Source organism: Melanotaenia boesemani, chromosome 17, assembly GCF_017639745.1.
Source record: "Melanotaenia boesemani isolate fMelBoe1 chromosome 17, fMelBoe1.pri, whole genome shotgun sequence".
Taxonomy (NCBI): Eukaryota; Metazoa; Chordata; class Actinopteri; order Atheriniformes; family Melanotaeniidae; genus Melanotaenia; species Melanotaenia boesemani.
Genome location: NC_055698.1, coordinates 23,802,370 through 23,815,922, shown reverse-complemented (window position 1 = coordinate 23,815,922; position 13,553 = coordinate 23,802,370). Strand labels below are relative to the sequence as shown.

The 13,553-nt window shown below is 39.6% G+C and overlaps 1 protein-coding gene and 1 long non-coding RNA gene across 2 annotated transcripts in view; one reads left to right on the top strand and one right to left on the bottom strand.

Moving 5' to 3' along the window:
* Positions 1-1,005: 1,005 nt before the first annotated feature.
* Positions 1,006-11,349, top strand: LOC121656542. The gene is made up of 3 exons (XR_006013417.1): positions 1,006-1,759; positions 2,417-2,493; positions 11,265-11,349. It is a non-coding gene; the product is annotated as an uncharacterized LOC121656542 (long non-coding RNA).
* LOC121656538 (semaphorin-6D-like) overlaps positions 1,857-13,553 on the bottom strand; it is a 184,457-nt gene continuing 172,760 nt past the window's right edge. The window contains exons 21-23 of the mRNA XM_042011580.1: positions 11,247-11,497; positions 10,219-10,350; positions 1,857-8,075 (exon numbers count right to left, since the gene is read on the bottom strand). Coding sequence (XP_041867514.1) covers positions 6,768-8,075; positions 10,219-10,350; positions 11,247-11,497 — 1,691 coding nt within the window. The 3' untranslated portion in view covers positions 1,857-6,767. The remainder of the gene's footprint in view (positions 8,076-10,218; positions 10,351-11,246; positions 11,498-13,553) is intronic.

Here is a 13,553-nt window from a genome sequence, read left to right as displayed (position 1 = left end):
GAGATAAAAATTGGATGGAAAAGAAAACTTTCCATCAGGAAGCAAGGCTTTATAGTAATCTGCAGTGATTAAAGATGAATGTGAAACATGCTGCTCAGTGCAACCCACTGATTGTATTTTAAAAATCTAACATTTAGGAATGGAGATGGCTCTGTAAAAGGATTTTTCATTTAAATCAGTCTTCATTTCAATTATCCAATATTAATCCATACATTAAGTTAAGTCTTAATATTTTCATGTGGATATAAAAAAGTCTCCTGTGGCTTTGCAGGCCTTTGCTTCTTTTTATATTCAAGCAAAATTGGCATGGCAGCTCAAGTACTTTGAAAATTGGCATTATTTTGACCAAATTCAAAAGATTGCCTTAATGATTTTAAAACTCAAACACCTTAAATGCCTTCGGATGATTTCTTTATCTTAAAGATGTGCTATAGAAGCCTATCAGCAGCTAATGCAGCATCCATCTTCCATCCCACCTGCATGGTGAGCTCTCCCCAGCCAGTAAAACAGTCTTGTCTCGACTCCTTATCTTTCATTCTGTCTTCTCTCTTTCTTTTCCTCTTTTCCTCCTGTAATGTCTTCTTGTTTTTTTGTTTTTTTTTTGCTGAATCAGCCACAGTACGCGTTCAAAATGGCCGATGAGTTCAAATCCACTTGCTAGCATGTGTTGCTATGCGTAAGCTGCAACGTCATGCAGCATCTCATTAGAAAAAGTTGTGAAGTGTGGTTTCTCAGCCTCAAGATGCCGCTGGGCAGCAACGTATCTATTAACGTGATAACAAATGTTATCAAACAAGTCAGGAATGTAAAATTTTAAGGTCAGAAAGTTGAGAAGATCTTTCTCAAGAACCCAAAGTCCTATCTCCATTTTCCAAATTTGTCCCTCTTCTCCACCGTCGTCTCGGCTTTTATGATTGTAGGGTGTGAGGAATGCTTTATCAATAAAATATCTTTAAGATGGGACATCATATCTTGCCTCCGAAGTGTGCAACATGGTGCAAAAGTACATATCAGCATCTAAGATTAGATTTTCCTTTCCCATACCCCTATGTCTACTACTTCAGAAGACTCCTGCAATGGCATGAACGGATCTTGGAGCTTCTGGAAGAGTCCCAGAAGGGATTGCAAGAGTTTATAAGGGATGCTTTCTGGACACCAGGTAAAAAGATAATAAAAAATCATCCATCTCTGAGGCATCCCTTTATCCCACCAATTCGCATCAAAGACCCTTGAACTGAAAGACCTCTGGACAGCTATAAAGAATGAATTATTTCTTGACACTCCCTTGAGATTTTATGGATCTCTCAAACCATCCTAAGAACGTCTGTACCTGCACAACCTTCAAAGGACTTTGAAAGACCTCATCTAGGGTGGGGAAATGCATTGTTTCCTGATTCTGTTGTCTTTACTGTCACCCTACAACTCACTCCTGGACATTTTTATGCTCAAGAACTACTGGCCTGCTAAAATGACTTAAACTTTATTGGGGCATTTGCAAGCCTGACCCCTTCAAGCAATCGCTGTCTGCCTAAAAGACTGAATACTTGGTTAAGAACTTTTTAAACAATCTCAATGACTAATGCATTCTTTGTGAGGACTTCAGAAACACTCCAAAGGCACCTTTATTATTATTTATTTATTATAAGACTGCTTAAGCACTTCAGATGATTTGCAATGCATGCAGATTTCCAAGACTCTATTTGGATCCTCTGAAGTTCTGACACATCCTGCATTTCCCAGGTTTGTTCACTAAATTTAGGTGAGTATGACTTCATTTTTCCTGCTTTTTACAGCTCTTAAGTCCTGCTTGCTTCTGGTAATTCAGAGTGCACAGAAATAATCCCACTACTGCAATGTTCCACAGAATCCTTTATTTACACCATCATTCACAATGTTAATTAATAGCAGTAAGGTAAACATAATGGCGTTTAATATTATTACATTGTCGTTTTGGTATGGCCCTCTTGGTAGTGCTGGGAGTCCGTCTTCTTTTATGTCACAGCGCCTTCGTTCCCTTCCACCGCTCCAGCTGAATCTGAGAGCACATTTAGAGGATGGGAACCGAGAGCCACAAAATATATAAACAAATTTATATTCAAGGTTACAAGTGCATCCTCATACAAAAAAAACTTTAATAAAATGAGAAATAGTGTTTACTTTTGTAGCATCCCTGTAGTAGCACCCAGTGAAAACATTCTGTAAGGACCTTTTTATAATCAGCAATATCACAATTGAACATTTTTTTTCTTTACGTTTAAATAGCCTCTTGACATTTTTTTCATTTCAATAAAAATGCAAACCACTTGGTTTTTATTCAGTAAAAGATGTTTGAAATGACATTTAGTTTATGTCAGACTGACTTGAAACTGGGTAAATGTCTGACCTGCCATTTCTGTTCATGCTCCTTTAATTTTAGCTTGCTGGCTGGCTGCATCTGTGGCTAGTGACAATACTGCAGAGAGGCCTCGTGGGACAATTCAAAGAGCCATTCAGGTACTTTTCACTGTTAGCTGCTTTTTATTTAATCACAACACACTGATTTCTATGGCTAATGATGGCTGAAAGTTTTTTTGTTTTTAAAATAATATCAGCTTTATTTTTTATTAAACCAGGAGATAAAAACCAAACATATCAATTTAAATGTTTTTTTAGCATTATAATTTTTTTAGGTGAAAATTGTGAAAAAAATGGCTGTTTATATTGTTTATCTACGTCAGTATCTTTTCATCTGAGCAACAATTCAAACCAAAGGGGGAAAAAAAAAGTTTTTGACAAATCAGAGAGAAGCAGAAGCACAGGAGCCGAAACTAGTTAAGGTTTTTGATTTTTTTTTATATGATTAAAATCCAGCAAACTTTCAGTTTTTTAAATGAGCTTTCATTCTCATCTTAAAGACACGGTAGACGCGATTAGTAGTAGACTGGTCTCCATTATAAATCAGTGTGCAGATACTTTTAGATTCATATTTGTAGCCCTCAAAAGCTAAAAAAAATCAGCATCGTAGTGTGAAGGACACACTGGCATCAGATAATTCAGATGTAGAGCAGCACATTTTAAATTTCAAAAAACATCTTTTTGCTTTTCTTGTCTTAAAGTGTAATTTTGGATATTTATCTGGTAGTTTTTATCGGGGGACTTTAAATGCAACAAAAAAGATGATGATGCATAATATGATTCTTATCTAGAACATGCTGTTTAAAAAGCTCATTTGCTGCAGATTTAAGTGTTTCTACTCTGCATAAATTGATATTAAATAAAATAAAGAGACTCAGTTCAAGCTATTTTTTTTGGCACATAAGACTTTTCATAGTGATCTTATCGAAAAAAGTTTATGCTGCAGCTGCTAGAAAAAGTTCTCTAATCTGCACTGAGAGTTGGAAGTCACGATTTGTTCTTGAGTACTTGTTAATTTAGACTTTGATTCATGTAGACACCCTCCTTCCAGTGACCAGAATAACAATAATCTCTAGTAACTACATCAAATAGTTCCAGTCAGGCAAGAGATTCTGATAAGAGATGGAAAAAAGTGATGCAACTTCCTCAAACACGAATTGTGACATAAATCATTGCCTTTAAGTAGAAATCAGTATTAAACTGCTGCTTGTCTACTTTGGAAACTTCTGATGCATGATGATTTTTAAAGAAACTGCTTCACATTCCAGATTTCAGCCTCCCCCCCTCAGTTGTACAGTGCTTGTGGTCTCAAGGTTGCATCATTTGGTGCAGTCTGTTGCAGACAGGGACGGTTAACACTGCTGCATCACCACGGCCTTGTAATTGCTTAATCTGCTCTGGGAGTTTGTTCGGCCAGCTGAGTGAGGCAGATAAAACTAAAACCGGCAGCTTGGAACCAAAATGGTGCTTAAAGGTGAACAGAAAAGTTTGTTTAGTGATCGTGATCTGGTTCCTGTTCAGTGATCTCCATCTCTCAGGACACAGACTAATTTTCTGCTTCAGCATCACAGAAATGTCCTAGTGTTTAGTACATTGTTGCCAAAAACATGTAAACAGCCACTCTTTAGTGTAAAAATTATGTTTAATCTGGGACTTGGTGTCTTGTCCTTTTCCAGAAAAATTTTTCTAAGCTAATGGGAGTTGCCGTGGAAACCAAAAGGAAGATTAAAATCTCAGATGAGGAAGAATGTGGCTGCTATTATGCAATATTTTATTTTAGTGCATTTTCCCCCATTTTCAGGCATTAATAGTTGCTAAGGTGTGAAAATTTCTTTTTATATCAAAAATAATATTTTACAATTAGCTGTGATTTAATGCTCAATACAGCTCTAGCAGGAAGACCATCACGTTGGCCTTGTAGGTGTAACATTAAATGTAATTTAATTTTATTTACCCTGACCATTTTAAGAAATCCTGAATCATCCCCAGTTTTCTGAATTCTAAATATTGTTCTGCAACATGCAAACTTGTGCAGGAACTTTTCTCAAAAGGCGCTTAAAGAAAATAACTCATGATCCTTTTTGATAAGCAGCTTCTATGTGAGCAAAAAATGTACAGAAATTGAATTTCTTTAGCAAAACTATTACTGTAGCTTTAAATTGTCCCACAATTATGACCTCACATGACACCGAGCAAAGGTGTTTTTATTTCTTTTTTGTTTATTGCAACAATCAGAAGTTTGAATCAATACAACACTGTATCTTTAGAGTTGTAATAGTGTCACTTATGCTGCTAACAGTCTTGTGTTGAGATGACAATAACCCGAAAAGTCAAAGCAACACAGAAAGCCAGCTGGCATCTGCTTGAATTCACCATCTATACTTGAGGAACTTTGTTTAATTCATCAACCTTTATTGCTGTTGCCTCAGAATGTTGCCTGTAGGCGCCTTTAACCTTCATCAACTGCAGGCCGAGAGCACAAACAGAAGAGGCAGCCATCGGACAGAAAGACTTCCTGACTGCTGATGAACACTGGGAGGTAAAAGTAAAACAGGAAACAGCAGATTCTCTTCACAGTTGGGTATTTTTAGACCATCTGTGAAGAAACACTCCCACAGACTGCAGTCAGCAGCAGATCTGTGGTCGGACTGGAGAGTTTGTTGGAATGAATGAGCAGCTCAAAAAGCCACATTTTCACCCAAATTACCCACAGTTCCCACCTTCCCCACCTTTATGTCTGGCTTTGCATACAGTTATGGTTTAATTTCTCTACAGGTTTGAGACATACTGTACTGGTATTCCACAAAGTATAGTTTAGATATAGATGACAATGAAGTGTATGCTAGTTGTCATGCAGGTCATTTTAACTTCAGGAAGGCAGCATCAGTCAGTCCACACATTTACCTCTCCCTGACTGAACTAAAAACAACATACTCATCCACATACAGTTCCTTCAGCACCATCAGGTCATTTTAAATCATCCATATGTGAGATTTAAGTACGCTCGCCTCTGGTTTAGTTACACAGGTGTTTGTAATCAAATTCCCCTTGTGCAGGACTAATTTAATGCTGCTTAGCAATACTGGCAATTAAGCCTCAACATCCACTCTGGAAACTACTGAACCAGAGGTGAGGGAGTTGTAATTTGGGTGAACTGTCAATTTTAAGACCGTACTCAGTTATGTCTTATCTGCTCAGCTGGTGACGAGACAACATTTCTGATAAACTGATACCCCAAATTGTATTTATTATTTTATTGCATTTTGAACATACCGTATAAATCCTGCAGATGTTGCTGTGCATGGGTTTTTTTTTTTTGCATTAGGCAAAAGTGAGAGCAAATTAAGTAATTTGAGGGATATCATTAAATCAGGAGAACCAGTTAAGTAATCTAAACAAATCATGAAAATGAAGGAGAGCATGTTAAGTAATTTGCAGGAATCGTTTATCAGAAATATTACCATGATCACCTACAAGGCTTTATTGATGTTTCTTTTCTTTTCAGATACCAATATGGTATAAAAAGCCACATTTATCTGGTTTGTGTCAGGGTAATAGCTCTGATCAGGATCGCTGTGACTATCGGACTTTGACACTTCCCACCAGCTCAGCCAGCATTAATGTCAGTTCTGACTTGCTGATGTGTTGGTCTGCAAAACCCTTTTGAAGTCTTGGGCATGAACACATGGCCTCTTTTCTTTCTTTTCCTCACATGAAAGGCCAATTTTCCAGATTCAGAAACAGACTGAGTTCCCAAGCAAAGAGAGGATTATGTTTCATGACTTTTGTTGGATTGCTTCTGTGGAAAGGTATGCCATCACTGTACTCCTAATGCAGCAGTCCCAGATTCAGTTCACATCCAATTCCCTGCTTTTTAAATATTTGCAACTGAGATCCAGGCCCAGTTCCAAGGTGCAACAACTGGGGACATCAGATCAAAGAGCTCATAAGAAAACGGCATTAACCGAGAATTTTTCAGGCTACATCGAGCCATGGGGAGCTCCTTTCTCCCAGCTTTTGGAATGTTTCTCAGGTGTCTCTTGTCTGAGCTGGTTTTTGAGCCGCTGTTTGTTGTAAGGGGAAAGTGTCCATAAAGAATCTCATCCTACAGCCAGAAAAATTTCCGGCTGTGTGGCTCCGCTCTGTGAGCAAAGTGGCAGTTGTGCCTCAGAGAGGCAACAAACAGCAGCAAGACAATAACCACATCTGAAGAATTAATGAGGAGTAATTGGGACAGAAGTCTCTGTCTTTTTTGGCCCATCACTGCTCCCATTTTGTCTTTCGCACAAGCCCAGCAGGCATTTTGGAGTGCTTTTTCTCAGTGGGGACGGTTGTAGCCATTTTTTGGAGTGGCACCACTTCCCCCTCCAGTCTCAGTAGTCATACTTTTCTCCCTCTGCTACGGGCGATGTGGCTGTATTTGGCAGAAAAAGTGGTTTTGGTGGGATTTGGGGTTTTAGAGACACGGTTCTCCGGATGACTGCTGCCCGCTGTGCATGTGGCCCTTCGCTATAACTGTGCTGCCGTGTCAGGCAGGCGCTGGCAACCGATGCTCGCTGGTTCTCGCCGTTGGCGCTGTTGTTCGCATTAGCCGCTGCATTTGCGCCCGGGGGGCCGTTGCTGCTGCTGTTGGTGTTCATCCTGGCCAGAAAGTGTACGTGTGTCCCTCGCTGGTTGAAGCTGTGATGGCGGGGCACAGCTCCACCCGCGCTGCCCATCTTGATGAGGGAGTGGCGTTGAGATTGGTGACGTGTCACAGAGACTCCGCCCCCTCCAGGCTGCTCCGGGATCACCTGCTGCTGGAGAGGAGTTGAGGAGGAGGATGAGGAGGAGGATGGGATGGAGGTAGAGGAGGTGGGGTTGTTGGAGCATGAGGAGGATGAAGATGAGGAAGTTGCAGAGGAGGAGGTGGAGTTCTGAGGAGGTGCGTCCAAGCGTTTGGGGAGGCCGTCCCTCGGCAGTGTGGAGTTGCTGTAATACGAAGCCGACTCCATCTCAGAAATCTGCTGCTGGTGATGGTGACTGCTGCTACTGTTGTTGTTGTGATGGTTGCTATGGTGATGGCTGTGGTTATAATGATGTGTGCGGGTCTGGCTATGATGGCTGTGATGATGGTATTGATGACCGTGATGAAGAGCTCCAGCGGAGGACGGTGGCCCAGAGAACAGTGAGGATGAGGAGGTGGAAGTGAGGACCTTGATGCCTCCAGTTCCCGATGCACTGACCTCGTGGATGTGTTTGAGCAGCTCGTCCAGCGCAGACACGTCCGCCACCGTCTGAGGGAGAGACTGCTGGGAGTGGTGATGTTGTGGGACTCCACCACCACAACCTCCTTCTGCTGCTGCTCGATCATCATTTGAGATCTTTCTCTCCTCTGGGAGGTGCAGCGAAGTTGAAGAGGCACCTGCTCCGTGTGCCGCTCCGTTGCTCAAGCTGCTGCCGTTGTGATGAGCGAAGGGAAACACTTGTTGGTTCAAAGAGTTCCCAACAACAGCCATAAAACCCTGACTCGATGAGGAGCAGCTGGGTCCTGACTTTGAAGTTTTATCCTTGGCGTTGTTGCAATTCTGGTTCTTCTCGTACTGGTGATGCCGCAGGGCCCTCATACTCTTGATGGGAAGTTCTGGGGTCGAGTCGGGCGTGGGCAGGCCGGAGAGCTCCCCGTCACCCTGAGACAGAGACTGAACATGGAAGCAAAACAGGAAACATTTTCAGATTGGATCATAACATAGATGTTGTATGTATTCCAGTCAGTCTTCTATTCAGTCCAGTAGGTAAGTGGTTGCACCTTTTAACTAGAAGCTGATGTTGGACATATGTCATCATATGTCTGCAATGAATTTTCTTTAATTTTGTGCAAAAATGTATCTGCACCTCATTTTTTAGCAATATTTTGTCAGACCTAATTTTTTTCTTATAAATTTTCTTTAAAATGCAAAATGAAAGAACAAGTTAAAGAAAGAAGCTACAGTTTTTTTAGCTAACTTTCCACAAAAGATTTTTTTTTCCACAAAATGCTAATTAATTGTGAAAGTAGACTTCATTTAGAAGTAATGCTAAAACTAATGACCAATGACAAATCAATTAAACTCCTAATTTGATGTCCTTGGCTGGTTTGTTTTTGTTTATGTTAACAGTCAAAAACTGAAATATTTACTGAACCATGGGATAAAATGATAAACTGGAACAAACTCTCCCATTTAAGCTGCAAATAGCTGAATAATAATTTCTGAGTGACACATTTAGTTGCTAAACTGATGCATCTAGACTTGATGGATTTCTCACATTTCATCCAAAAGGCATCTTGAGTTCTGACTTAAAGCTCACACAGGGTTGTTGGTATTGTGCAGATGGTCCACACCCCTTCCCAGAGTCTTATTCAGACCTCGACTCGTGGAAACGTAACGACTCACATGATAGCTGGATGTATAGTTGAACAATGTGACCTTTAAGACTCTAAAGGTGCTAACACCACCGCAAGGTAAAGTTGGTAGGACTTACTTCCAGGTGGTCGGAACTGAAAATGCTGTTTGGATGAGAAGTGAACGATCTTAACGTCTTTGTTGTCCACTTGTTTATACCATCATTTGGTTGAATAACAAACTTCAGAGTTTGTCAGTTGTTGAGGCAGCAGCTGGCATATTTGGTCTGATCATCATTATATTGGCCATTTTTAACAGAAAAAAAAATTGAATTTCCATGACTACCACAGTGTTGTCCTGATCAGGTACAGTATATGTGCAGAAGCAGTTTTCACCATCAGCTGGAAGACAGACTGGTTGCAAATTTCTGATCTGTTTGTAAGCTTCTGAGGCAGAATGGGGATCAAAGTGGTTGCAACTCAGTCTGCAGCAGATTGTGTTACATATCTAACCATTTAAATCTACAGGCCTCTCTCTTTTTTTTTTTATTTCACCACAGAAAATGTGTATCAGGCTCATTTCCACCAATTGGTTTTGAGTGAATAAACTAGATTGTACAGTGTTGCCAGACGGTGGCGGTTTAGGTTAAGTTTTGCAAGGCTGGTAATATCAGACTAGTGGTCTTAAGTTGGAAAAGACTGAGAAGGATGTTTGGTGACAGTGAAAGAAATATATATTCTATTCCATGGCCACTTACTACTAACTGGGAATGAGGTAATTAAGTCTTACAGCTTACATGTTATCTGCATATTGTTTTTGTTTCAAACTGTAACTTAAGTGCTCCATTTAGGTGTCTGTTACTAATTATGACACTACGATTAGTCATAAAAGATCTCAGGATTTCGTTGTAAAAAACCATCTTGTTCTTTAATATTATGGGGCAATGAAACCAGTTGCATTAACAAAAATGTGGAGAGCTTTTCAGAAAAGCATATTAATGCTTTACATTGTGATTAGACTAGTATTTTTTTATTCTCAAGAAGCAAAAACAGACTGTTTCCATCTTTAGCCCATCTGGACTCTTTACAAGGAGAAAATCATCACCAATGGTCTTAGAGGAAGCCATGCCAAAACATACCAAAGTATTCTAAAGTCAAATATGAAGCCATCTGTGTGACAGCTAAAGCTCGGCTGAAATTGGGTCATGCACTCGGACAATTATCCCTAAGCATAGTGGTAAATCTACAAAAAAGTTCAAAAGAGAAGAATTGAAGCATTGCATGGGCCAAAGTCCTGAATGTTTGTGCTTAAAGCTTTCGAGGTGAGGTCAGAATTTTCTTCCTGACCCTCTCACATTAGGAATTCTTTTGGTTTAATGTTCCAAAATAATAAAAATATAACTTGGATGTAGTAAAAATGTCAAACTGATGCTTTAAGACAATAAATGTCAGAGATTCCTTACCTGAGAGAGACTGAGGTCAGGGTCTCCAAGCTGCAGAACCTGGTGTCTGGGGGAGTGGTGGTGAGGTTCAGCCTGCCCGTTGGGAATGAAAGAGCTGTACATTTTTGGAGTGGACACATCCAGTTTGTCGTCCTTGACAAAGACAAAAATATACGTATATGTCATTTTTAGTAGATCTACAGGAGAATCTTACATAAATGCCCATTTCAGCAGAAAGTTCAGAGGTCAGCAGCAGCTAAGAGACTCAGTTTCTTGCTTAAAGACATTTGGAGAAATGATGGAATAACAATGAAACAGTGGATTATGATGACTGAATAAAAGACTGAGGTGAGGCTTATTATGCATCTCCTGGGATGAGGAGGATGGAGGAGAAAATAAGCAGCCTCTCAGCTTGTTCTTGCAAAATCTGCTGCAAGTCCAAGTAAAATGTTGCAGCAATGATGCATGCATCTAACTAAAGTTTTCAGCCTCAACTTCCTGTAAAAATGTAAGATGAGAAACTTTGTCCACCAAACACTGTTCACCAAATTAAATGTACATTAAAAATATGGTCAACTACATCAATACATTTGAGTTTCAAAAGACAGACACAATATTCTTTTACTTCTGCAAAAGATATTCCAAGTAAAATCATAAACCCCAGAAGAAATTTACCTGAATAAAAATGACAATTTTTGTGTCAGCAAGGCTGCAAATTTCTCCAGGCAAATTTCATGAATTTAACATAGATGCAACGGAAATTTGCATAATTAAAGCTTTTTGGTTGTGAAGCAGTTTCTCAAAAGAGGCAGATTTATTACCTTCTAAAAAGTAAAAAAATAGAGTGATAATTTAGAGTTGGACCTTACAGTACACAATTATCTCATGCTATATCATCTTACATTTTAAGACCTCTGATATTAAAAGCAGTGAGTCTGATACACTCCCATTTTGTTCACTATTTTCAAAATCCTAATGAATGTTCGAGGTGGGAGGCTCTGATATCTTCGTATCTTAAACTGTAATCTGTATGCAACTTGTCCACCAACCTTCGGCTGTCCGTCCAGCAGCCCGTTGAGCTTTGCAAGGGATCGCAGTGACAGAGCGTGCGGCAGTGACGCCTCGGGGTCTTTTCCCAGCCTCCTCGCCCGGTGGGCGGCGCTGCGGCTGCAGTAACACGACACCAGAAAACCCGACAAGATGGCTCCCAGGAAGAATGCCACCAGCACGCAGGCGATCAGCAGTGTGTAGTGGACGTTAGCGTTCGCACGCTGGTCTATATCTGGAAGACGACGGACACCTGGAAGACACAGAAGAGTGTAAAAAAAGGGCTATTTTAACTTTTTTTTTTTTTTTATGTAAATTAATGCGTTAAGTACATTTATTAAAAGTAATAGTCAAATATTCAATTTCATAAGTTTCACTTTTCATTAGTTTGTTATAACCCTTGCAAATGAGCTGTGGTGATATGTAATTCTTTAAATGCTTCTATCCCGTTTGTGTCTTATTGAGATAACTAGAAATAATTAGTAAGTAAGGCTTTATTATGGAAGCCTAGAGTCGCCATGATTGCAGTTTTTTATTTTTAATGTCATTATATCGATACATGTAGTTATTCATTCCATTATCATAATATCACTAAGCTCGTTTTCATGTGATGGCCAGTTAATTTCATACATTATCTCAAGAAACTGGGCAGGTCTTTTTTTTCCCTCTAGAGATAACCTCCTACTGGTTATTGTAGGGTAAAGACTTTTGTTTTCTTAAGCAAAACATGAACTTTAATTAATTGGCCAGCTCTTAATTTAATTGGTAATTGCTAAAATGGTTCAGAATCTGTAGCATCTATTTTTAAGCTAAGCCATGGCCACCCTTTGCTTCCATGTAATTCACACTGGATCATAGAATATTTCTTCAACCTGCAAGCACTCAAGAGCAAAATAACCTCAGTTAACAGTTAACCGGCAGCATCGTGCTGTGGGAATGTCTTCTATGACTTGAGGGATCCTGCAGGTAAAACTGGATGCAGGAATTGAGCATTTGATTAAAATCATTGTCCTTTGGGCTCAGACAGTTTTTGAGCAACACATACCACCAAGACATAGATATTTAGAAGTCCCCATCCTATCAGGTTTATCTTCAATGTTTCTGCTAAGAAGAATGGGAGAAACTTCCAGAAGAAAGATGCTAAACTCTTATAATCATTATGTTGCTGCTATTAAATGTGCTTGAAGCAGCAAGTGGATGGTCTTAATACTTATTTATATTTCAGTGTTTGAATTTTTAATATGTGAATCCATTAAGATCTGAGGTTCTGACTAAACATGGTAAACAGATATATTTGTATGTTTTATGTTTGTGCTTCAACATTGTGGAGATTCCTGTGTGAATGTCTCTAAAAGAAATATGAAACAGTTAAAACTTTTGGAAGCCCTACATGTACACACATTTTTACAAATATAGTGTAAAAACACTGAGGTAGGAGTTATGAAAATACTGTATGCCAATAGTGTTTTGTGTGTGTGTGCATAATCTAATCAGAACTTGAAGTAAATTCTCCGCCAGCGGACAGAAGCTTCTTTGGCTGGATGAGCAAACATTTTGCTGACGGTAAGTCGACAAGAGAGTTGAGGAGGAGGAGGGAGGGAACCAGATGGAGGAGAGGTGAGAACAAGGTGAATGGGAAGAAAAAAGAAAAGGTGAGAGGCAGTGATGAGAATTAGGCTTAATGAGAAAGAAGTGATTCAAAGGTGAGAAAATGGGATGGTGGAGGAAAGAACAAGATGACACAATGAAGGAGAGATCTGAAGGGAGGAGGAAGAAAGGGATGAGTTGATTTGGGAGAGGGAGATGGCAGGGCTGACAAAAGGATGAAGGGATGAGAACAGGAGGAGGAGGGGGTAGATGTGAGAGAGAAAAGATGAAAGAGAGTTTATTGTTTGCCAATGTTCACCTCATCAGGTCCAGATACAACATCAAAGCCTCTCAGACACAATGACTCATCAGTCTGTCCAGCAGCGACTCAGCACACCAAACAGAGCTGAGGTTGGGTGGGCACCAATCAATACTTTCATACACAAATGCTGATTGTGTGGATAGATTTTAGTATAACTATCAATTCAAAGTTTAGTCACAGCAATGGACCAAAACATCCACAAAGTGATAAAAGTTTAGAAGGAGACAGAAGTTTCATATATGCAATTTGTCACAGGAGACATACTTAACATCTTCATGTTTCTTTCTAGGTGGTTATTTTTATGAGTTGTCTTTCATTAACACTATTATTCTAAACCGGACTAATGTGGATCATGACATGGATCTGTTAAAATGTTAAAATCTGTTAGGTACTATACAAA